This window comes from Lathamus discolor, chromosome 3 (assembly GCF_037157495.1).
Source record: "Lathamus discolor isolate bLatDis1 chromosome 3, bLatDis1.hap1, whole genome shotgun sequence".
In the NCBI taxonomy this organism is placed as follows: domain Eukaryota; kingdom Metazoa; phylum Chordata; class Aves; order Psittaciformes; family Psittacidae; genus Lathamus; species Lathamus discolor.
The window spans coordinates 17,433,927-17,459,965 of record NC_088886.1 but is presented as its reverse complement, the minus strand read 5'-3'; the positions used below and the strand labels follow the sequence as shown (position 1 = coordinate 17,459,965).

At 39.5% G+C, this 26,039-nt stretch overlaps 1 protein-coding gene across 4 annotated transcripts; it reads left to right on the top strand.

Annotated features, from left to right (window-relative positions):
* Positions 1–73: 73 nt before the first annotated feature.
* SEPTIN2 (septin 2) lies at positions 74–25,701 on the top strand. 4 transcript variants are annotated; one of them, XM_065673818.1, is made up of 14 exons: positions 74–197; positions 727–974; positions 2,453–2,485; positions 3,608–3,725; positions 8,469–8,555; positions 9,434–9,557; positions 11,423–11,557; positions 11,793–11,910; positions 13,580–13,681; positions 13,924–14,069; positions 16,650–16,733; positions 19,773–19,830; positions 22,201–22,308; positions 22,719–25,701. In XM_065673818.1, the coding sequence occupies exons 3-13, from the start codon at positions 2,477–2,479 to the stop codon at positions 22,303–22,305; spliced, it is 1,086 nt and encodes a 361-aa protein (XP_065529890.1). In that variant the 5' UTR covers positions 74–197; positions 727–974; positions 2,453–2,476; the 3' UTR covers positions 22,306–22,308; positions 22,719–25,701. The 4 variants fall into 4 exon arrangements, with proteins under 4 accessions (XP_065529890.1, XP_065529888.1, XP_065529889.1 ...); XM_065673816.1 differs by having other exon boundaries at positions 3,605–3,725; XM_065673817.1 differs by lacking the exon at positions 727–974.
* Positions 25,702–26,039: the final 338 nt, after the last annotated feature.

Below are 26,039 nucleotides of genomic sequence, written 5' to 3'. Positions count from 1 at the left end.
TACCCTTGGCCGGCGGGTTGCTATGGCAACGGGCAGGGCGCATGCGCGCCTTTCCCGGCACAGCCCCTGGGGCGGGGCCTGAGGGGCGGGGCGGAGGCGCCGCGCTCCTCCCACTTACCCCCCAACGGCGCGCGCGCGCGGGAGCTGCGGTTGTGGACGCTGGCGGTGCGCGGTGGATCGGCTGCCGGGGCGAGACGGTGAGGGCAAGGGGCGGCGGGGAGAAGGGGAAGGGGAAGGAGAAGGAGAGGGTGGCGGGGTGAAGGGGTGGCGTCGCCTGAGGGCGTGAGGCAGCCGCGAAACGGGGAGGGCCTCTTTTCAGAATGGGTGAGATACTCACTTCAGGGCCGTTTGCACGAAGCGCATCTGAAGACCTTCGCCTGAAGGAAACAAGCCAAACCCAAAACCCAAACTCCATCCGGGTTGTTAAAACCGGGGGGTAGGGAACATGATGGACCAGCTCCAGAGGAAAATCTGGACTGCGTGCTCCTGCTTATGTGGGAGCACTCAGCCGCTGCCCTCAGGGGAATGCTGTGGGAAAGATCTGTGAAAGATTTCTGTGCTTGATCTATATGCTAAAACCTAATGTAACTGCAGCCATCTGCATAAATAGCTCTCTTCTGTTTCTTGGTAGCTGTGAGAAACTTTGCTCTTGGCCTGCCTCTAAGAAATAGTTGGGTGACAGACAAGCCTCGTGAATTAAAAGAATGTCCTTCTGTGTTCTAGCAGGATCTAGTTTTGTTTGGCATTGAAGATCTCTCATGGAGAATGGTTAAGTAGGAGTCAGTGACATCACTCGGCAGGAAACACTCTTGGAAGGAAGAGTTGCTATTAAAGCAGTCTTACATGCTGATAAAAGACTCGCAGATAACCTCCTCTGTAGTTGAAGACTTACTCTGCTGGTCATAGAGCTGCTTATTGACTGAAATACAGACACTGCAGATAGTGGATTTTCAGCATGAAATGTCACTTGATAAGTATGTTATTCAGTTTTTATTCCATGTGTATATTCAGGATGCCAGATTTTTGTTAGCAAGTTCAGCTTCAAGTGAAATGACAGCAAATTGCTTCAGTGTTCAGCACCTTTAGTCTGTCTCTCCTATCAAAAAGCCTTCCTCAGAACTGACCTCTTAACTTGGGAGTGGAGAGGGAAACCAGCTTGGTAACTGTTAACAGTGAAGTAATCATAGTGAGCTGAAAAGTTGCATCTTCATAAACCTGAATTAGTTTGCACTTGCATATATATATATATATATACACACACAGTAGCTTTGAGAAGCAAATGTGATAGCTGCCAGAAATCATTATCAGTTTGAAAACAACTTTGCCTTCTACTTAGCACAAAAAAGACCGAGTTTCTGTCCATCTGACATTGGGCAGTTTGCTTTGACCTGAAGATGGCTTTTTGATGGGAGGGGCAGACTGGAGGGTGCTGTGCATTGAAGCAGTGTATTGGCATTTCACCTGAAGCTAAATTCACTGACAAATCTGCTTGGAAGACAGAAAGAATCAGATGGTGATCATTTTATAAAACCGTAGAATGGAAGTGGGAGTGAGCTAGCTAGATAAGAGGTGGCTGTGATATGTAGGCTTTGTGAGTGGGAACAGGTACCTTTAAGAGGGCAAGCCAAGGGGGGCTCTAGAAAGGGGTCTTGGAGCACTCATCACTTGAAGATACAGCATATGCTGACATTTTTATATTACCGTGGTAAATTACATGATCTCTTGAACTCCTGTAAGTTAATGAGATACAAGTGTGTTGATGGGTCTTTGTCATAGAGGTGTTAAATGATTTTTTGATTTTTTTTTTCGCCTGTCTGCTTTGTATTTCAAAGTGATGCAGCTGCATGTGAAAATCTTATCTTGGCAACAGAAGTTAAAGTGACTGAGTTTGCAAACATCCAGATGAAAGAAGAGGAGAAAATGCTTCATTTTGAAGCTGTCAGCTCTTTACAGACACTCAAGCACGAAAGGAAATGCTGAGGGGAAGGAGGCTTAAAAGGAAAGAATAATAGACCTTAGTTGTTTTTTGGGGGGGGTTCATAGCTTTGAAAGATATGTTTCCTGTAAATAGTGAGATGTCTTTAGCAGTCTGGTTGGTTTGGTTAGTTTCCGGAAAGGATGTGAACTTCGCCTCTGAAGGCTTCAAAATGGCTCGTCATGTATTTGGTGCCTTTAGCACCCCATATTCATGTTGCTTGAATTTATTGTTGTTAATAGGAGTGATGGTTGCTGAAAATTGTGCTCTGCGCTAGCACTGAAGAGTCAAGTACTGGTACTCTGTGGAGCAGTTGACACTGTTTCAAAATCTGGACAGCCAGTCAAGAATGCTTTTTTCATTTAATGTGCAACAGTGGATATTATACTGTTTTCTGATTTCTGTTGTTTGTAGGGTTTTTTGGGGTTTATTTTTTGTATGATTCTTAGTAAGCTGGAAAACATTACTTTTTTCCAGATTTGTTCCTGACCTTCCATAAAAATGTCCAAGGTAAGAATAGCATTTCTGTCTTCCAGTGTAACAATGTGAAACAGGCATATGCTTTTAAATGTTAATCTGCAAGGGCAGAATGTGTAACTTGCGTTGTGTTTGATGATAATGTGTATGCTAAATTTATGGGTCATAAATTTGAGAGAATTCACATAATATTATATCACATAGTGTTGAAAACTTGAGTGGTGTAAAGCATACATTAAAGTAGTTTCCTAGAAGTGTAAACCTCTGCAGTTAACTAATGTTCTTGGAAGAATTTAATTTTGGTTATGGAGTTGCATACAAGCTCCCTGGTGCATTTTCATTGAAACTTCCATTCTGCTACTGTGTTTTGAGCAGGAATCATTAAGAACAGGATGTTCTGAGATTTAATTTCTTCATTTACTAATATGGTCAACTGATCTTACAGAAAAATCCTTCATAAACAATGTGGTAACTTAATGTATTATTGACACGCTGGGATACATTTAATTTTTGGCTCCCTGCACTTGGTATAATGGATAAAACATCCATGTTACCTTATTGGAGTGAATCGATAAAAGATACTCGGGGTAATGTGTCTGAAGAGGGAAACCAGCAGATCTAAGGATTTCTCTGCAGTGTTTGTAGTTGTGGGCATTTCAAACACTATTGTGTAAATTCTGTTCCCCCCCAAAAGAGATCTCTAAAGAGAACTTCCAGCAGATGTCTGTCACTTCAGTAGTCATTTAGGCTTTTCATTTGGATGTGTTAAAAACTAATTAGAAATGGTCATCTTTTTATTTAGGGCCATAAACGTTGGACACAAGATTTTTTTATTTTAAATGTGTGAAGACACTGTCTAGAAAGTGTGTGATTAGTGAATACACTTCATACTTCGATAAATAAATGCTCCGAATTTTTTCTTCTTCAAGTGATCTTGGCTGGATAGCTGAATAAATGAAGCTTTTTAACTCTAGGTGAATGCAGTTGCTCTGTATTAAATTGCAAAAATGCTGAGCAGTATTTTTCTCTGTGTAGTTTTCTCTCTGCGTGTTATGTAGCTTAAAGCCATTTGAAATAACTGAGGAAAGCAGTTATACAAACAAGTACGTCTTGAGTGGTTGCTTATTATTGTCTTATTTATTTTATTTTTAGCAGCAGCCTGCTCAGTTTACCAATCCAGAAACCCCTGGCTATGTTGGATTTGCAAACCTGCCCAATCAGGTTCACCGAAAGTCTGTGAAAAAGGGGTTTGAATTTACTCTTATGGTGGTTGGTAAGGAAACATTTTATAGCCTTTCTCCAAATTAGTACTTCCTCAGAGGGAATTTGGAATTAAAATGGATGTTACTTCCACTATTATAAGTCTCCAGCTTGCATTAGAAAGCTCTTCTATACTGTAGCATTTTACTTTCTTTTATAGGTTTATGAATTCATGCAGCAGTTGTTCACATCACAAACTGAATACACTAATAAGTTTGTGGGTGAAGTGAAAAAAATCTGTTTCTCACTCCAGTGATCACTGCTTCCTTCCTTATCTCCTGTCTTACAGAATTCAAGCATTCTATTTAAAATACAGTTTAAGACTGGTTTTGCACTTGAATGAAATGTTTGCATGTTTTGATTAAGAAAATAGTATTAAGGAGACTATTCTAATAAAAAACGTTTATGCTTCTGCAGTTTGGAAGAATTAGAGCTGCGGTCTTCCCACCCCTTCTAAATACTATTCTAAGAGAAGAATAAGAATTGGATTGGTTGGTTTTAATGGGAGCTGTTACTTTTTAAATTGATCTTGATTTTCTTTTAGCAGTTGTACTTCAAAGTTTAATTCTCTTTTATATTTCACTGAGTTTCTGTGTTGGTATGTAGAAAGGAAAGAAAAATTTAGTGTGTCTTCAGAAATATGTTGGTCCTTCGAGAAGTCAGTGTAATTTTTGCAAATGAAGTAAGATCCCAAATCAGACTTAGGCATCTTCTGTATCTTTCCTGATCATGGTGCTTGGGAGCTGTAGCTTCTGGGTTTTGGTGTTTGAATTCTGTAATTCTCCCCTTTAAAATAGGCTTTTGCAAAAAAGTATACTGTAATAAAATCAGGTTCTTTATTTCCTGGTGTAATTAGAAGTAATTCCCATTTGCATGTTAGATTTGTCCAAGAGAGATCACAGTGGAAATGAGAAGTGAGGCAGTACATGATAGGAGGTGTTTAAGTTCTTAATTGTTCTGAATTCCAGTAGTTACAGAAAGAGTCTGTCTTCAAACCTTTCATTAGTTTTGCCAAATGAGAGTCCTGGCATTGCTTTTATCCTGTTTCTGTTTCTTGTAGTTCAGTGTTGCACAGAGCTGTCCCTTATTTTTGTCTTCTAGAACTTTATGGTATCTTTCATTAGATTTACTTAGGCTATCATAATGGATATCTTATAAAAAATCTAAGTGCAAAGCCAGACTATAAGCAGATGTTTCAAATTACAGTATCTAATATAACTCTCCAGAATTTACTGTTCAGTGATTCTAAAAATTGACAGTTCTGAGAAACAAAAGACCTGCTTTCTCTGCTGTAGCTAAACCTAATTTCCAAATAGTGCTAAGTAAAACAGTTCTTTCAGAAAGCTGTGTGAAATGGTAGAAAGCAAATAGTTTTTTCTAGCCTCTTGTAAAATAGAAAATAGGGGGGAAACGGCATGGTGTCAGAGTAACAGAAAGGCAGTTAACTGCACCCGTGTCTTAGTAAAATTTGCCAATATTCTAAGGGATAAATGAAAACTACAGGAAGAAAACTTGTAAAAATGTAGTTTCATTGAAAATTAGGAGTGATATTTTAAGATACACTAGCAGAGGGAGGCAGGCAATGTAGGATAAACCGTGCTGTAGAATGTTGATTATTTCAACAGTTTGGAATGTGAATTCTTTCTCTTGAAGTATGCATGGGGTTGAAGTATGCTCTCATGGGCTGTATCACAATGTCTGTATTGAACTATTATTCTTCATTAAGTTGCCATGCTTCTTAGTTTCTGAGCAGGAGAATGTTTCTTTAAAAGCTGTCTGCACTGACAGAGTCTTAATCAAAACTTTTTATTCTTAGCATTTTTTATGCTATTGTTTATTGTTTGTGATAATGTGAGCTGGAACTTATAACAACTTGGCTGCTTAGCTGTGTTGCTTCCAAAGAAATCCTAACCACTTGTATTTAACAGTTTCATGTTCATTCTCATTATTAAGCTATGACTTCATCTAAATAGTCATTTCTCTTGGGAGTCACTAAACTCTTAACTATTGTGGCCAGTATAATCCTTGACAGTGTCTATGAAAACTGATTTGTTTTACATGTAATATTTACCCAGACTGGAAGTATGGAACGTGCCACTGGTTAAAATCATACTTTTGTGGGTTTTGCTGAAATGATGCCATTTGGCTGTTACTTTGTCTCTCTCACTGGAGAAGGCTGCACAGCAAAATCCAGTCTTGAGAGATGCATTCTATAAAGGATTAAAACCTGGCAGATCCTAGTAAAATCTTTATTTTAAAAATAATTTCATCTCTTTTTTTAACTCTTGCTCAGTTATCTGTTAGACTCCTATGGCAGAATAGTGTGCTACTGTGGTGAGTTAACCCTGGCTTCATGCTAGGTGCTCACTGAAGCTGTTCTATCACTCCTCCTCAGCTGGACAGTGGGGAGAAAATATAGTTAAAGGCCCTTGGGTCAAGATAAGGACAGGGAGAGATCACTCTCCAGTTACCACTGTTGGCAAAACAGACTTGATTTGGAGAAATCAGTTTAATTTATCAATTAATTCAAAGCAGGGTAATGGGAAATAAGACCAGATCTTAAAAATGTCTTTCCCCTCCCCATACCCCTCCCTTTTTCCTGGGCTCAACTTTACTAGTGATTTTCTCTACTTCCTCCCCCACAGTGGTGCAGGGGGACAGGAAATGGGTCACACATTGTTTGCACTCCTTCCTCCCCTGCTCCAGCATGGGGTCCCTCCCACAGGAGACAGTTTTTCATTAACTTCTCTAATGAGAGTCCTTTCCATGGACTACAGTTCTTCACGAGCTGCTCCAGTGTGGGCCCTTTCCACAGGGTGAGTCCTTCAGGAACAGGCTGTTCCAGTGTGGGTCCCCTGTGCAGTCACAAGGCCTCCCAGCAAACCTACTTCAGTGTGGGGTCCTCCATTGGCTGCAGGGACTTGGCCTATGCCTACAGAGTGTCTTTGGAAAAAGGTGTCTCTTGATCTGATGGCAAAGCAAAGCAATAGCCAATGCAGCTACTCAACCCCCAAGCACAGCAGCTATACCAACCTTGACAACAGACACTGCAGCCACTCCAACCCCAGTGACAGACACTGTTGCACACATGTGGTTTGACAATCAAATTCATGAGGTTGATGCTACAGAGAACCAGAGTGGTGCTTCCTTTGACAGGAGCTCAGCTACTTGGACTGCTTTGTCCAGAATTGCAGGTCTGTGCTCCCATGCCGTGTTTCAGGCCAACCAGGAAAATATACCAATTCTTGAGAGAGCAGTGGCAGGAGATGCCTCTGAGTCTGCACTTCTGAAATGCATTGAGTTGTGCTGTGGTTCTGTCAAGGAGGAGAGAGAAAAGTACCCCAAAGTGATGGAAATACGATTTAACTACCAACAAGTGACACAGGCATCCCAGGACTTGTGTTTCCAGGAAACCCAGGTCCAAAACGAGATAAAGGGCTTGCAGGAGGCAGAGGGTCATCGGGTTGTGAAGCAAAGATTGGAGATAAGTTTCCAGCTCAGCCTTGGATTGGAAATTTTAGGACAACTACGAGAAAAGGGTGCCCAGGCATGGCTGTTATACCTGCTCCACTGTGGACCTCTTTGGGTTTGCAGGGGCAGAGCCTGCCTCACCGTGGTCTGCACCGTGGGCTGCAGGAGAATCTGCTCTGGTGTCTGGAGCACCTCCTGTCCTTCCTTCCTCATTGACCTTGGTGTCTGCTGGGCTGTTTCTCACATATTTGCACTTCTCTCTCCAGCTGCAATTGCTCCTGTGTAGTAATTATTTCCTCTTAAATATGTTATCTCAGAGGTGCTACCACTGTGACTGGTCTCAGCTTTGGTCAATAGTGAGTCCTACTTGGAGCCAGCTGGCATTGGCTCTATGAGACATGGGAGAAGCTTCTAACAGCTTCTCACAGAAGTCACCCCTGTGCCCCCCCACTACCAACCCCCTGCTGAGCAATCCCAATACAGTTACTCAGAGGGGTCGTGTAGCCCATCATTTTTAACATATATATATATTTTTAATTGCCTCTATCAACACCTGAAATAAAATTCTAGGAAAAGGATTTGTTCAGTGAATTCAGTACTGCCAGTCTTTTCTATGCCATGAACATCTGTTCTGATGAAGATCTTGATCTTTAACTAATTAGGTGGCTTTTGAACTCTTTATGGCTCAGTCTGTAGCCCTGTAACAAAAATATATTTCTGGTATAGTGTGGTAATCCCCAGTTTTATCAGTGAAAAAAATTGCTCTGTGTGTATGCTTAGTGGCCATGTCATATTCTTCTTACCTTGGGTCCTTGTTTGCCATATTAGCATAAAAAGCAGAAATAAGTCATGCTTTTTGAGGGCTGGCTGTGCAGAAGTTCAGAAGTGCCTTTTTTGTTATTTGAATTGATGATATAGCCTAGGCAGGATCCAGCTTCCCCTTGTGTTTTTTCACATCCTGGAGTGATAGCAGAAAAGCATGCCTTAACAAATCAGGAGACATGCAATGGGGAAATTTGAAGTCGAAATTGAGCAGAACTGTACTAACATTTAATTAAAAATCATCAGTGAAAGCTCTGAGAAAGTGTATTATAAAGCTGAGATGTAAAAATGGTTATTCAACCTTTTTGTGCAAACTATTCTAATACAAAATTATAAGGTGTAAATTTTTAAATTAAAATATTTATATTTAACATGAAAAAATGTATAGTTAGATGATACTGTCTGGATATGGTTGAAATTATTTATGTAAATATGTTGAATTTATTTTTATATTGAATTACAGGTGAATCTGGATTGGGGAAATCTACATTAATAAATAGCCTCTTCTTGACAGATCTCTACCCAGAAAGGATAATCCCAGGAGCTGCTGGTAAACACACTTTCGTTCGAGTTTATCTGTTGTCAATGATTTTTGGAGTTTAATGGCTTTATCTTTGGATTTTAGTAACAGCTGGTAGTCACTCCTAGCTGTAATAATTTCTAATGTGTTTCCTGATACCTTATGGAGTTGGTTCCCTCTGTACCCAGGATGTATATGGGGTCTTTGTTTAGTGCTCAGATGTATTCATATGGGAAACTTAATCCCTTCTTTTGCTTAGGAAAAAAAAAAGTCATGGTGTCACAGTAAGAAACAATCTGAAATTTTCTTTCTGTTGCAATTCTAAACGTATGCATTGTTGATGCCTGCTTGGAATTGCAACTTGATTCTTGGATTTGGGTTGATATGTAGTGAATGTGAACTTCACCTCCTTTTCTTCTTCAGTCCCATCTCTTTTTTATTCTGTTAAACAAGGTGTACAATAATCTAGTGAAAGAGAATAGTGTAAGAAAATAGAGGAAAAGGCTATTATTTCCCCCCTCTTTGCTACCTGTTGAATGACTTGCTTTAATAATTTATAATGTTAGCTGATGATAACTTATCACTTTCAACCTTAGGAAAAAAAGATCCATTATGTATAATTTAGTATTGTTCTCCAGATTGCTGATTACCTACTGTTTGGTTTTTTTTTTTTCTCAGTCCCTTTTGCATTAGTTTCTGTTATATTTAAAACCAGTATGAAATCTCCTATATCTTCTAACAAAATCTGAAGACCTTTAATAGTGAGTCTTTAAGTTATCAGGTCTTAGGAGATAATATGTGGAATAATCTTTATAGAGTTGAATCTGCAAATTGGTCGTTTGAGTTTATCTCAAAATGACAGTGTCTTACAAATTCTGTTCTGAAAGATCAACTTCATTGTCTTTTAGAGAAGATTGAGCGCACTGTGCAGATTGAAGCCTCAACAGTTGAAATTGAAGAGAGGGGTGTGAAGCTACGTCTGACTGTTGTAGATACACCAGGGTATGGGGATGCTATCAATTGTCGAGACTGGTATGTACACAGAGTATATACTGATGTACATGTAAGCAGTGGCAATAATATCAATAATATCAATATCAATAATATCAATAATAATGATAGGCAACTCAAAGTAGGATGTCCCCAGTGTCAACCGTAGCTCTTTTAAACACGTCCATTCCAGAGGTGGTTCAAAGCGATTATACTGTTGTTATCTTACCTTTGGTGTGTTATGTGAAATGCTGAATTTCAATGTTACAAGTTAATTCAGATGCATATCATAAGGCATCAATAACTTCTACACAGCTCAAAATACATTTTGTGACACAATTCTTTTTTGCCATAATTAACTTTCTTAAGTTTGGAAGAGTTTTATGTGAACAGTGACCTTGACTTTTTCTATAGTCAGAAAGCAGTGGAACCACCAGGCACAAGAAGTTAAACAACACTTTGGGGAAGTAATTCATCTAGTATTTAGTGCAAGTAAAAATTCACCTTTAGATCTTATCCATGTTTGAGTGTTCTCAGATTCTGTGCTTCATTTTTAAGAACTTTTTTGTCATCTTTGGGTTTGATTGTTTGGGTTGTGTTTTTTGGTTTGGTTTTTTTTTTTTGGTGTTTTTTTTGTCGTTTTGTTTTTGTTGTTGTTGTTGTTTGTTTGTTTTTTAAGAAATTTACATTATAGTAAATACTGAGAAATAAGATGAGAGGTAGTGCCTCTTCCCACATCTCTTAAACCCCTGAAGCTCAAGGCAGAGACTTAAAAATTAAGTTGTCCTATCATGAGAGGATCAGGTTTGAGACCACCTGAGGAGCTTGAACACGCTAAAGGACTTGATCCTCACAGGGAAGAATTTTTTCCTAATGTCTAATTTAAATCTCCCCTCTATCAGTTTAAAGCCATTCCCCCAGGTCTCTTCCTACAGGTCCTTGTAAAAGGTCTCTTTCCAGATTTCCTATAGGCCTCTTTAGGCACTGGAGGCTGCTCTAAAGTCTCTGTGGAGCCTTTTCTTCCCCAGGCTGAACAAGCCCAGCTCTCTCAGCCTGTCTCCGTAGCAGAGCTGCTCCAGCCCTTGGAACATCTTTGTGTCTCCTCTGGACTCACTTGAGCAGCTCCACGTCCCTCTTGTTTTGGAGACCCCAGAGCTGGACACAGGACTGCAGGGAGGGGTCTCACGAGTGCAGAATAGAGGGAGAGAATCCCCTCCCTCCACCTGCTGGCCACGCTCCTTTTGATGCAGCCCAGGACATGGTTGGTTTCTGGGCTGCAGGCACACACTGCCAGGTCATGGTGAGCTTCTCATCAACCAAAACCCCCAACTCCTTATCCTCATAAGGAAAAAGTTTTTTACAGTTGTTGTGGTGAGACACTGGAACAGGCTTCCCAGAGAAGTTGTGGATGCCCTGTCATTGGAAGTATTCATGGTGAGGTTGGATGGGGTTTTGAACAACCTGACATACTGAAAGATGCTGCTGTCCATGGCAGGATTGGACTAAGTGATTTTTAAAGGTCTCTTGCAACCCAAACCATTTTATGATTTTAAATAAATTTGGAACAAGAAGCTTAGACTATCTTGAGCATGTGTTATTAATACTAGTCAAAATTACATCTAAACCCATGAGAAGTTTGCTATGGGAGTTGTGTGTTATATATTTGTATATTTTATCTTTACATATATATAAATATGCAGAGTAGTTTGTTATTCTAAAATTCAGGCAACATTTAAGATATGTGCTTTTCTACTCATGCAGTCTTACAGCATCTCTAAATGAGTTTTTGTCCAGCAGCAGGTTGGTTCAGCAGCAGCATGTGTTTGGTTTAATATTACCTTTGAAATACCACTGACATGATTGTTTGAGAATGATCCTGATTTCTCAAATCCGTATATGTTTTCCAGTTTCAAGACCATAATCTCTTATATTGATGAGCAGTTTGAGCGATACCTGCATGACGAGAGTGGTTTGAACAGAAGACACATCATAGATAACCGGGTCCATTGCTGCTTCTATTTCATTTCACCATTTGGTCATGGGTAAGTGTTTGTCTGATTGTATTTTCTAAATTATTTTATTTTGGGTATTTGGTTTGTGCCTGTTGAGTTAAATTTTTGCAAATGAGATTGCCATTGCTTAAGGAAATACCAGAACTCTTTGAATTAACTGGGTGTGTTATTTCTTTCTGTGTAAAGAGAGTTCTATGCTGGTGTGAAAATAAGTTGGTAGTCTAGATTAAAAATATATTAAACTTTTTCCATATCTTAATTTTAGCCTTAAGCCTCTGGATGTTGAGTTCATGAAGGCTATACACAACAAAGTAAATATTGTACCAGTGATTGCAAAAGCTGATACTCTTTCACTGAAAGAGCGAGAAAGACTAAAGAAAAGGGTAAGTATTCTTCTAGCTTGCAGAAAAATACTGTACTTTGGTTACAGCAGCACAGTTGCTGAAGAGAGGGGTGTTCTCATGCAACCTTACCTGTCCTAGCCAAGGAAACATTATTTCATATGTAGTTTGGTATCTTGTAAATTCTTCTATTATGTCTGTGACAACTGAGAAATTGACCTTAAAATGTTGCCTGTGACATGGCAGACTGGCTACATTTCCAATTACATTAGAAGGAATCTTGAAACCTTGGGAAAATATTTAAATGCATTTTTTAATGAGAATTCCTCCCTTTCCTGTTTAATCCAAACAAAAAGCAAACAGAGTTATCTGCATCTGTCATGTATGTTACTTTCCAATGATTGAAAAATAGGATTTTCAGAGATTTTTCTGATCTGGGGGTTTTTCTTCTCTTATGTCACCCTCTTTTAATACATTGCAGATATTTCTTCCATAGACAAGATCCCTTAACACATTCAGTCCTGCAGGACTTGATGCTCTATTTGCTGAGGAGGGGGAAAATGCAGCAAGCCATCGTGAGTTAGTAACAGTATGACATTTAGAAAGAAATGTTAGAATTGATTTGCCAGAAGGCACACTTTTCCTGTCTTGACTTGATCCAGTCTTAGCTGTTCTATTTAAAATTTATCTGGGTTTTTTTTTTGTTGTTTTTTTTTTTTGGTGGGTTTTTTTGTTTTGCCTTTTTTGGGGGTTTTTTGGGGTTTTTTTCCCCAATTATTCTGAAAATCCTACTAGTTATCTGACCAAGCTTGCAACAAAAAATGGGAGAACTATACTTCAGTTTGATATATGCATTTTGATACAATTCTGCAGAAATATTTTATTTTTTTAAAGAGCAAAATTTGGATTTATGGCAAAGGGATTCCAGCTGCAGATGCCATTCTTGGCAGTCATGAAGACAGAAAAAAGTGTTTGTGTTGTGTGTAGCTCAGTTAGGTTTTTAAGCACTCCTACCCCTCCTCCTCCGAATAGTAATTTAGAGGGAAGTGTTCACAAACCATGTAGATAAGGCCCTTAGCAGTATGGTTTAGTGATGGCCTTGGCAGTGCTGTGGAATGGTTTGACCTGATGATCTTGAAGGTCTTTTCCAACCTGGTTGACTCCATGACTGCAAGAGCAAGGAGTTATAGGCTGTTCAAAGCAATTATGACTGAGTCAATGCTTTATAATAAGAAAAAACCCCCAAACAAACAATTGCAAATGCTTAAGAAAAGCAAAATTTCTTATGTGTAGTCCACAAAGGACAGTGTTTATTTGAACACTATTGTTTGTCTGAAACTCTGTGGCAAGTAGTTATTGAATATCATGAAGAAATTATGGTGTTTAAAACCTAATACTTCCTAGGTAACTTAGATCAGCAAGATAGGCCCACATTGCTCAAGAGACTATGTATTACCAATTAAGTAATTTTGCATTAAGATTTTAAAGTATTGACTTTTTGCCCAGGGAAGCTGTGAATGCTCCATCCCTGGCAGTGTTCAAGGCCAGGTTGGACAGAGCCTTGGGTGGTACTGGTTTAGTGTGAGGTGTCCCTGCCCATGGCAGGGGGGTTGGAACTAGATGATCTTAAGGTCCTTTCCAGCCCTAACTGTTCTGTGATTCTATGGCTTTATATGTGTATCATCTCAGTTTCTTACATTATAAATCTCAGATTCTGGATGAAATAGAAGAGCATGGCATCAAGATTTATCACCTGCCTGATGCTGAATCTGATGAGGATGAAGATTTTAAAGAGCAGACCAGACTCCTGAAGGTATGACAAGCTTCATAAAGTTAAGATGTGGGTAATATACTGGATCATTTCAGGCTGCTCAAGTGGCTTTAGAACAAGATACATTCTGTGACCTGCAATGAGACTTGGAGTGAGTCACTGTGTCTCTGTGTCTTCAAATTTAAAAGCATTGAGAACTTATTACCGTAATATGCAGTGATGAGCAGAACTTGAGTTGTTTGTTCAGGTTAGTTATTAGTAATTTTTGCATTTTTTGCTTTCAGGCCAGCATTCCATTTTGTGTAGTGGGTTCCAATCAACTTATTGAAGCCAAAGGTAAAAAAGTTAGAGGTCGACTTTACCCCTGGGGTGTAGTTGAAGTGGAAAATCCGGAACATAATGACTTCCTGAAGCTGAGGACCATGTTAATGTAAGTTAGAAAATTCCAATTAGGTGGTAGTTTAAAAAACAGTCATTAAGAAGATACTAAACACTGTATTGGGCATTTGGAGTGGTTGTGGAATCCTCAGAGAAATGCAGAATTTTTCTGGAGAAAGCCATGAGCAGACTTGACCTAGCTGGCCCAGGCCCAGGCAGGAATTGGACCACATAGGTTCAATAGGTTCTTTCCATTCTGAATTAGTGATTCTGCAAAAATAATCTTTTGTCTAATTCTTTCATCAAACAGAGCATTGTGTTGCTATTCAGATCCCCTGGAACATAAAATAGGTTGCTTCACTCCTTGTGCTTATTTAAATGTATTTATATGTATGTACAATCTGAAAAGGAGGAGACTTCAGAAGTCCACTAGTTGATTGTTTTTCAGGCTTTGCTACTGTGCTTCACCTGCCTAGCACTGCTTTATCGAATGTCTCACCCAGGAGAACAGCTAACACCAGTGCTGCCTCAGGGTCTGAGGTGGTCTCTTTCTGTGTCTTTCATTGCATCTATTTGACCTAAATTAGAATCATAGAATAGTTAGGGTTGGAAAGGACCTCAAGATCATCTAGTTCCAAACCCCTGCCATGGGCAGGGACACCTCACACTAAACCATGTCACCCAAGGCTCTATCCAGCCCGGCCTTGAACACTGCCAGGGATGGAGCACTCACAACCTCCCTGGACAACCCATTCCAGTGCCTCACCACCCTTACAGTAAAGAGCATCCTCCTTATATCCAGTCTAAACTTCCCCTGTTTAAGTTTTAACCCATTACCCCTTGTCCTGTCACTACAGTCCCTAATGAAGAGTCCCTCCCCAGCATCCCTATAGGCCCCCTTCAGATACTGGAAGGCTGCTATGAGGTCTCCACGCAGCCTTCTCTTCTCCAGGCTGAACAGCCCCAACTTCCTCAGCCTGTCTTCATACGGGAGGTGCTCCAGTCCCCTGATCATCCTCGTGGCCCTCCTCTGGACTTGTTCCAGCAATTCCATGTCCTTTTTATGTTGAGGACACCAGAACTGCACACAATACTCTAAGTGAAGTCTCATGAGAGCAGAGTAGAGGGGCAGGATCACCTCCTTTGACCTGCTGGTCACGCTCCTTTTGATGCAGCCCAGGATATGGTTGGCTTTCCGGGCTGTGAGAGCGCACACTGCCGGCTCATGTTCATTTTCTCATCAACCAACACCCCCAAGTCCTTCTCTGCAGGGCCGCTCTGAATCTCTTCTCTGCTCTTCTCTTTGCTGCATGGCAGATAAGCAGCTCCGTTTTCTCCAGCTGTGTCCCACTAGCCAGTTCAGTGAAAGAAGACTGCTTCTTCATGGGAACTGGCAGTGTTCCAGCTGAAGAAGGCTTTGTAGATAACACCCTGGTCTAAGATCCTGAAGAAAACCTGCTAGATCTTTCCTTTTGCTACAGCTCATCCCAGCATTACCTGAGCCAGGTCACTGGACCTTCAGATGTCTTAGTCCCTCCACTGGGGAGGTGGTGCTGGGAAACTGTCAGAAGATTCCTGGAGTCTCTAGGATAGGGCTGCTCTGAATCTCTTCTCTTCCCAACCTGTAGCTGTGCCTGGGATTGCTCTGACCCAGGTGTACGACCTTGCACTTGGCATGGTTGAACTTCATAAGGTTGGCATCAGCCCACCTCTCAAGCCTGTCAAGGTCCCTCTGGATGGCATCCCTTCCCTCCAGAGTATCAACCGAACCACACAGCTTGGAGTCGTCTACAAACTTGCTGAAGGCGCACTCAATCCATCAGTTCTGTAGCCCCCTCATAGGAGGCCACCAAATTGGTCAGGCAGGATTTCCCCTCAGTGAAGCCATGCTGGCTGTCACCAAGCACCTTGTTGTTTTTCATGTGCCTTAGCATGCCTTCCAGGAGAACGTGCTCCAAGATTTTGCCAGGCACAGAGGTGAGACTGACTGCTCTGTAATTCCCCAGGTCTTCCATTTTTCCCTTCTTGAAAATGGGGGTTATATTTCCCTTTTTCCAGTTGTCGGGAACTTCACCTGACTGCCATGATTTTTCAAATACGATGGCCAGTGGCTTAGCAACTTCATTCACCAGCTCCTTCAGGACCCGCGGATGGATTCCATCAGGTCCCATGGATTCATGCACGTTCAGGTTCTTAAGATGGTCTCGAACCAGATCCTCTCCTACAGTGGGCCTAAGGTCTTAATTCTCACAGTCCCTGCATCTGCCTTCCAAGACTTGGGTGGTGTGGTCAGAGCCTTTGCCAGTGAAGACCGAGGCAAAGAAGTCATTCAGAACCTCAGCCTTCTCCAAATCCAGGGTAGCCAGTTCTCCCAAGAGCTTCCAGAGAGGGCCCACGTTGTCCCTAGTCTGTCTTTTATTTGCACTGTACCTATAGAATCCCTTCCTGTTATCTTTCACATCCCTAGCCAAGTTTAATTCTAACTGGAATTAAATTATATTTTAAATCAGCATGTTAAATGGGTGTGCATGCCAAACACTTTGACCCCATACAGTGCTGAATGTGAGAGCTCATTAAACAAGCTGATGTGACACAGGTATATTTTATCTTCTAATGATTTTTATTCTTCCAGCACCCATATGCAAGATCTTCAGGAGGTGACCCAGGATCTTCACTATGAGAACTTCCGCTCTGAGAGGCTCAAACGAGGCGGCAGGTTGTTATCTTTCAATTACATGCTGTTTCTTCCTCTTCTGAATTTATTTTTTGGTCTATCTCTTCTACCATTTCATTGCTAGGATTTGGTAGATGATGGACAGTTTGATAGCAGCAGTCAGCACCAAGTTCAATTGACCAGCTTACAGTGGGTGTAAGAAAAAGTATTACATAAATCTAATGGGGCAGTGGTGGCATTAATAGGGTAGAGTTAGAGCTCTGCTTTGTTTTAAGGCTTGAAACAGTTGGACTGGAATGTTTGAGGTAAGTATGTAGGGCAGGTGTCTAGGATAAATGTCTTTTTATCTGCAAGCTAGATTAATGCTGATATTGAGGTGGATTTTTTTCAGAATTATCTACTATAATATTTGGACTGTGTCTTTAAGAAGAAAAACTCCAATCATGTGCAGTTATTAAACACAGAATCACAGAATGTACACATACATAGTTTTCTTTGCATAGCACTAACAGGATAATGGCTTTCCACCCTATTTTGAGCTGTGGTGGGCAGGGCACAGCTTTCCTGGTAAGAGAGGCAGTCAGAACACCCCATAGATATTTTATGGGGATATGTTTTAATAAAAAACTAAAATAGCAAGATTTGTAAAGCTGAGTTTGAGTTCTTGTTGAAAACCGGCTGTTTCCCTGTTCAGATTTTTTAGTTGCATCTCTTATTTCAACCACTAGAGGGTTTCATAATTGCACTTTTCAGTGGGTTTGATACATTTTGCAAAGCTTTTTCCAGCAAGCTGTTGATACAGGTTTTGTCACATGCCCCGTCAGTTTTCAGGAAAAGGAATTTGTCTCTGCCTGGAGCATTGGCCTACAAGTTCAGTTTTCCTGTCAGGCAAGATGTCATGCTCTTCTCCCTCCATTTTAAATCCTCTCTTCTGAAGTTCAAGCTAAAAAACAAACAAAAAAATATATATTTTGCCAAGTTCTGATGTCCATTTTCTAACAGGTATGTACAAAGATCTTAGAAGTAATGTAACCTGAGGTCAACCAGAATTAAAATAAAGTTGTCATGGTTTTTGTCATGGTTTAAGCCCAGCCAGTAACTCAGAACCATGCAGCTGCTTGTTCACTCCCCACCTTCTTCACCCCCCAGCTCCCAGTGGGAAGGGGAGGAGAATCAAAAGAACATAAACCCCACAGGCTGAGATAAGAACACTTCAGCAACTAAAGTATAATACAAAACTACTACTACTAGTTATTTCCCTTGACATGATTATTATTACAAGGGGAGAGAATATAAAACTAAAAAGGGAAGGGGAAAAAAAACAGTAAACACAAGTGATGCACAATACAAATGCTCACCACCCACCAACAGATACCCAACCCAAGCAGTGATCTGGGCCTTCTGGGTGACTCCCCCAATATATGTACTGGGCATGATGTGCTGTGGTATGGAATACCCCTTTGGCTAGTTTGGGTCAGGTGTCCTGTCTCTGCTTCCTGCTGGCTTCTTGGCCTCACTGGCAGAGCATGAGAGTGAGAAGTCTTTGATCAGAGTAGGCATTACTTAGCAACAATTAAAACATTGGTGTGTTATCAGCGTTGTTCCAGAGTAAAACCAAAGCACAGCACTGCACCAGGAAGGAAAAAAAGTAACTGTTACAGCTGAACCCAGGACAAACATTTACCAATTTTTAGAGGATTTAAAGTTACCTCTGCCAAGGACTTTGGACAACTTGATATTGAGCTGAGCTATCTTTCCTTGTGAAACTAAAACATGGGTTTGTATCTTGTCTGGTTCAGTGGCCCATATGTCTTTGTTTTCACATTTCTGAAATAGTGCTAGAATGTAGTTAAGTTTACTATAAGTGAGGGTAGTTTTCATGTGAATTGATTTCAAACCCCACTGGCAGTGCTTGGCAGTTAGTGCTTGTTGGCTGTATTCACTAATGTGAACCCAGCCTTCTTAGAGGCTTCTGATAGGCATCAGGTTGTTCACTTTGTGCTTTTGATGGCACTTGTGTGATTAGATATGTCAGCAGATCTTCTCCATTGCAATGTGTGATAGGAGAAATCTGTTAGCAAAGTGGTAGGAAACCTTGAAAATATAGTACCTAAAATGTTTTGTTTCTTAATGTAAAACTGGAACATCCCAATTAAGCAGGAGTTTGCTGAGGTACTGATTGAAAGCATTTGCTTTATTTTAGCTGGAATAGTCAGTGTTTGTATTGTACTTCAACGTGTTACACACAACAGATCTTTTGGCTTTGCAAAAAAGAAAAATATGAAAGTGACTATACTAGATAAATAAATTTCAAAGTCTTAAGTGGAGCAGAGGATAGAAAATTCCTCTAATTGGAAGGATTCCAGACATGTACAATGATTGTGTTACTTTTATGGCTTTGGTTATGATTCTTTAGATGTTTGGTAGCAAACATGGTCCATGAAGTTAGAGATGGGATGGAATTGCATGGCAGGAAGGTTCTGCCTGGAGGTAGTCAAGTTTACGGAGTTTCTTAGAGCCCTTGTTACTTGCTGCTTCCATATTTTTGTTACATTTGTCCAGCATTACCTTGAACTTAGATTTTCATTTTGTTGTATTGATTTATTTCGCCCATGAAAGGGAAGAATTAAATAAGGGAATAATAAAATAAGGGAAGAATAAAAAGGGAAAAATAAATCTTTGAAGGAGTTCTGAATTTGTTCTGTGTGGCATTCAAATTGCAATCAGTTTGGATAATGGTAAGCTTGAGTGAACTGCTGTACTTGAATACTGTTCAGAAAGAGTTTTTACTGATACTTTCGTGTGAAGATCTGTCATATTTTAGTAATAGCTAGAATGAGTTTTGAAGTTTATATTTTTTCTGGGTATAATTTTGTGAAGGAGTAAAGGATAAATTGATGTGTTAAAAAGAATTTAAAACCATGAATTTTAGCTATGTAGGGAACATGTTTTAGTGAATTTTGATTGTACTATGAAAATTTGTTTGTGTTTTAAGAGCCTCAATTTTATCAAAAAAGCCTTCTGTGGAAGCACAAAATCTATAATGTATGCATGTTACTGAAGAATATTCATCTTTTTTAGGAAAATAGAAGATGAAGAAGTAAATAAAGACCAGATTCTGCTTGAAAAAGAAGCTGAAGTAAGATGACAGAACTCTGTACTCTTGTGATGGGGGAATTTTTGTTCTTGTGCCTCTACTTTAGGTCAAATGATTTATGTCCGTTTACATATATATATATAAGTATTATATATATAAAATACCTATATATAAATATTGATAATTTGAAAAGGAAAAGGCAGAATTTGCTAATACAAAGTTATTCAAGGTGCAGTGCCAAAATAATGTGAAGAGGTCTGGAGGGGTCTCAGAATACTGATTTACTGGAACAAGTGTAATCTGATAAAATGTTGGATTCCATTGTATTGATCAGCAGTGCATGTTATATGGGGAAGGAGAACCATTCTCACATGAGAGTAAAGGTTCTAAATTTAGCAATTGCAGATTGGGAAGAAGTCAGATCAGCTCTGCATCAAAGGAGGAAACAGTGGTAGGGATTGCTAGGAATAAAGAGTGAAACAGGAGTTCTCATTCTGCCACAATGATAAATTCATAATGCATACCTCCAACACTGTTTCAGTTGTCCCCCAACTCAAAAAGGATATAGCCAAGACTAGAAAAAGTACAGTAGAATGGCAAAAAGCAGACAAAAAGGCTGAAGTGGAGATCTGAAACACATCTTGTACAAGGGGAGATGAGGTTAATGATCTTGTTGGGAAGTAGATGGCAGAGGGGAAGAGGAAGGATCTACTAAGGGGCTTATGTAAGCATAGATAGCAGGATGTATGGTAAGTGGCTGATTTGAAATAGAAAGATAGTTTTAAGATAGTCTGTAAATTGTAGAACTCATTAGCATGGAATTTTGTGCATAACAAGAATGCTCATAAGCTCAAGAGTGTTGAGAGACTGTTGAGATAGTTTCTCCATAAATCTGCTCACTAAACAAAAAGGTAGAATTTGTTGGTTTAGCAAGTTCAGAAATGACAGACTTTTAGAGTCTGAGAGCATATTTTGGGAAATACTGGGTGTGCGCATCTGGGTTTTGGGCTCTTCCATGCATTTGCTGATAGCCAGCATTGGAGAGAAGGCTGAATTAGATGGGACTATTTGGTCTGTCTTCAAACAAGCAGATGTTCAGTCTTCTATTAGTGGTCTTAATGGCTACCCAAGTCCCAGGAATAAAAATGAAAAGGGTTATTTTTTCAAGGAATATAAAAAATGTAACCATTTCTTAGAATCATGGAATGCTTTGGGCTGAATGGGACCTTTAAAGCTCATCCAGTTCCACTCCCCCTGCATTAAACAGGGACATCTTCAAGGAGATCGGGTTGCTGAAAGCCCCATCCAAACTGACCTTGAATGTTTCCAAGGACAGGGCATCTACCACCTCTTTGAACAACCTGGTTCAGCGATTCACCACCCTCGTAAAAGAATCTCTTATGTATAGTCTGAATCTACCCTCTTTTAGTTTAAAATTATTACCCCTTCTCCTGTTGCTACAGATCCTAATAAAAAGAATAGGGCCTGTCCCCATCTTTCTTATACCCCACCTCCCCCACCGCCTTAAAGGGGTATTGAAAGGCTACTCTAAGGTCTCCCCAGAGCCTTGTCTTCTCCAGGCTGAACAAGCCCAGCTCTCCCAGCCTGTCTCCGTAGCAGAGGTGCTCCAGCTCTCAGAGCATCTTTGTGGCCTCCTCTGCACTCGCTTGAGCAGATCCATGCTGAGAACTCATAGGTTTAACTTTTCACTGTTAAGCTGAAAAGTTTAGTGTGGGTTTACAGTATAGGTGCACAAAGGCAAAAACACAAAAATATTTCAGTAGTGAGGTTCACTTCCTACCTGTCAAAGTTGGGTACATTAAAAGGATTTGACTATTGTACACACAACACAGCTAATTTAATCTTAGTAGCTGAGTTACATAATTGGCAATATTGCAATGCTCTAAAATTGAGCTTCAGCTATTTCTAATTACATTTATGTCTCCTTGGATGGTTTGCTTGTAATACGTGATTCCACCTGGTCCTCACTAGCAAGGGAGCTGGGAAGTGATCCTGACAATTTTTTTTATGGTGGATCCAGGTGTAGTTTGGAGGGACATACATAAACTGCCTTTCTTCTGGTGATAAGCTTTAGTAACAAGTGTTCAGCTCTTCAGCACCATCATTTTTATTTAACTTCAGAGGAAGCAGAGACTCCCATTTAGGGATGCTCAAAAATCTCATCCCAGATTACAGTAATGAAGCCTGCTTATTTCAGTCAGTAAATTTCCAGCCTTCTGAAGGATGAAAAGAGCAGTAGAAGACACCAGAACCTGAGATTATTACCTAACAGATAAAGATAATGCAGATGTGTCCTCTCTTTAATATAAATAATTAATAATGTGGTGGCAGCAAAGAATCGTATTCTGAGGTGAGACTAAGCCACAGAATTCTTCTGTGCTACTTTTCCAGCTTCGTCGTATGCAGGAGATGATTGCGAGAATGAAGGCCCAGATGCAGCTACAGATGCAAAGTGGAGACGGAGATAACAGTGCAGTTCATGAACACCATGTATAAATGGTAAGATGTTTAAATAGCCACTGAAAGGGTTTTTCCTTTAACTGCTCATTGTTGTGGTTGGTATTGTGAACATTTTTCCAAAACTTCTTAAGATGGGTTTCCATAGGTTTCAGTCTTAATTTTTAAGGTTTAACTGTTGTTTGTGAAGTAAAATGGCTTGGAGCTGAGCTAAACATTAGTGTGGTTGTGTGTATATGTATGTCTATGTATCCAAATTTTCCAGAAAGTCAGTACAATATATGCTGGCAAGAGTCATGGAAGGAGTCTTTGGAATTGGGTAAACGGGTGATTCTCAAACTCATGATGAAGTCATTGTTTCATTGTGGTTTTTAAAATGCATGCTGTTCTTTCAGGTGTCTAACTGTAAGAAGATAGCTGATCTTCAGTTGTATTTTCTGTCTTGATTTTAGATTATACCTTGACTTAACGGAGACCTGAAGTTGGATTACGATGGCGTTATACCAGAAAGGATGCCTTTTGTTCAACATGTGACTTGGAGTTTGCTTTAGAGTTTAATGTGGAAATGCATTGTGGTAACTTGTGATGCATATCTCCTAACATGTAGTCAGTCAGTATTTTATATATTATACACATATGACTTTGGCTTTGTTTAGTAATTCTTATATTGAGCTGATTTTCAATTTCCCATTGTATGAGGGATAAGAAATAGACATTGAAACTTTTCCAGCCTGATAAGGTGTTAGATGATATTTTTTTTTATATGGCTTATTGGCTCCCTGCTCTTAACTTTGTATTACATGTAGAAATAAGCAGCTGTCAGTGTTACCTTGCTCAGTGGCATGTAAGGATCCCCACTAAAGATCCCTGCAAGGTTAACTTCGTATTTTTTTTGCTGTGTTTATGGGTGTGTAAGTCTGTGCTGTGAGTCCATCAGCCCTCTTTTTGTCTCTGCTCACTGCAGATGTTTTCATTGGCCTCTGCAAGTATCAAATTAATTCAAGCATGCATTTTGTCTTAAGAAAAGAAATAAGAGGCAATGTCTCTTTAAGAGGCACGCTGTATTTTATATAATAAGCATGATTTAACCTTGTGGGACATATATTCTTTATTCTATATTGTTTGCCTAAACTCTTTTTGCAGAGAATTTTTAAGATTTTCTTGTAGGCCAGCACAGATCAGTCCTGCTATTTTCTGGCTTTACTGTAGCCAAAGGAACTTGAATAATGCCAATGTTGTTAAATGAGTTAAACCCCAAAGAGTTATTTTTACGAGTGCTTCCTATATTCAAACACATAAGAGATTCTAGAATTCCTAATGAGTATTTTCATACAATTTTTAGGGCATTGGAAACTGTTGATTGTAGTATAAAATATATATGATAGCACACTCCTCTTGTTTTTGAAGTGATCTGTGCCTGACAGGACCAATGCAAACTGTATTTTAAGGTCTTGCTCCAAGGTGGAGTCAGCAGTATTACTTCAGAAGTGACTCTGATAAGTTACATTTCTCTTTTCTATTTTTTTTTTTTTTATGCCAAGGTCGCTTTCCTTAACACTGACAGTAAAGGAGACTGGTTTTTAGCATGGCTGGACTTGTACTACATATCATGTCTGGTATTGCATTTGCATTACATAAGAACAGCTGTAGTGTACAGCTGCATAGGTGGCGGCTGGGAGGGTAAGCAGTAATATACCGTAGTTGGTTTTTACTACTTCTGATAAAGCCAGCAATCAGATTTCCTAATCTGATCTGTTATAAAACATTGCTATCTGAACAGCTAACAAACAGATAGAATTGCAACTTTTCTTTAAGCTCAGGTGCAGCTATGACTTTGATAGGTTTAGGGGGTTTTTTTAATGTTTCTTTGAAGAAGTGAATAGTATTTGTACAGCTAACGTGTGATTCCAGCCCTATTTCCGTGGCTTAATTAAATACAAGCCTGCAAAGCAACTGAAATGTTTACCTGTCTGAAACTACTGTTTGAGAGTTGATTTATATCTGATCTTTATACAAATGTGAAGTAAAATCCTGCATTGTAGCCTTTGCTAGGGAGCTCCAGTTTTCTTCTCAAAAGCAGCTACTGTCAAAGTTTTGTACAACTCATTTGACCTTCCTTAACCTGCACAAAAGTGAAAATGAGAACCTTTTTCTATGTTGAGGTGCACACAAGGGTTAAGTCTTATTTTGTCATATATTTACATATAAAACTTAGATGGAAAAACATGCACTTCTAAGTTTGTCTTGCTTTTTCAAAAGAAAGTGTAGAAACAAAGTAATGTGACAGTATTGTCAGAAAACACTCCACACTCCACAGCGCCTGATTTAGTTCTACATATTTTGGTGAATTTTGTGAATCAGTTGTAAGTTTGCAAAACGAAGTTACTATACACTTAAGTCATTGAGTACTTTGTGAAGTACCATGCTGTGCTTAGTTGCCACAAATCTGTTTCGTTTTCATGGGGTTTTGGTTTGGTTGTTGTTTTTATTTTTCCCTGATAATGCAACATTTATCCAGTTTTAAGCTGTTTGTCTGGTCTTTCTCTGTTAAATGTTTTGCACACAGTATGCTTCAGATGCTGTCTGCTTTGCCAGCTCTGGGACATCCCGTGTTTTCACCTGTAAGCTTGGTAGGGTCTGGTAAGCTGCAATAGTACTGTGAACCCATACTTGAAGAAAAACTGTGAAATCAAAAATGCATGCAAAGGGAGACTGGTTGCGTATGTGGCTCTCTCTCTGCATGTTGGTTTGATAGTTTTTTCCTGTATTTTCTAGCATGGGAACAAAAGCAGATTGTCCATGCTGTTGGGTCACTACCTGTGGAATTATTTTAAGCAATGTCTTATTCTTTGAAATATCATGTTTCTATTAAAATACTTGATCAGGGTATTCTGTTTGATTCTTAGGCAGATAATTATCGATCTACAAAATCTAGCGGAAGTATTTTCCTATGTTTTGGTTTGGTTTTTAATAAGAAAAGGCAAGTTTATGTCACTTGCTGTTTTAAGTGAAATACTTAAGACAGCCAGTTGTTTCTTCTTCCCAAGTTGTTGGGGCAATCATTCATAGTGTGCCTGATGTCTCTGAAGGTCTGTTTCCCCTTCGCTTTCTTCTGGTGGTCTTGTAATTAATGGTTTCATGGTAAGACATGAAAAGCGAGACTACCTTTCTCAGATTCTGTTTCAGACAAACTCAACTACTGGTAGAAGAAATACTTGGAGACAAAAGATAACTGTACAGTGGCTTGCTGAAGTAGCCACAATTCTTTTTCTGTTACAGCATTGTAACGGTTTTTATTTTAGGAGTCAAAATACTTTTGAATTTGCAGAGCTTTATAGTTGGTAGCAAAATTACTTGCTCTTGATACAAAAATTGTTATATTCCGTTTTATGTACTGCCAGTAGCCAAAACTAAAATAAAAAATGCTAAAATGCACCTTTTTTTGTTATGATTCTTTATTATAATCAACCTTTGCAATATTAATTTGTTTGTGGTGAATTATTATGTTTTAAATATAAAAAAAGAAATGCAAATCTTTTTGAAAGAGAATGCACTGATGAACCTGCATAAAATATGGTCATTTAGTATGATATGCTCCAAGTGTATTGGTACAGTGCATTTCCCTGTGGGTGTTCCCAGAGCTGCCAAAGTCCTGCCTATGGGATCATGCGTTTTCAGCAGTTCTCACCAGACTTGCATGTCCCTTAATTATTATGTATTTATGTTTCATTTATCGGCAGTATTTAGTGTAGAACTGGTACGTTAAAGGAAGA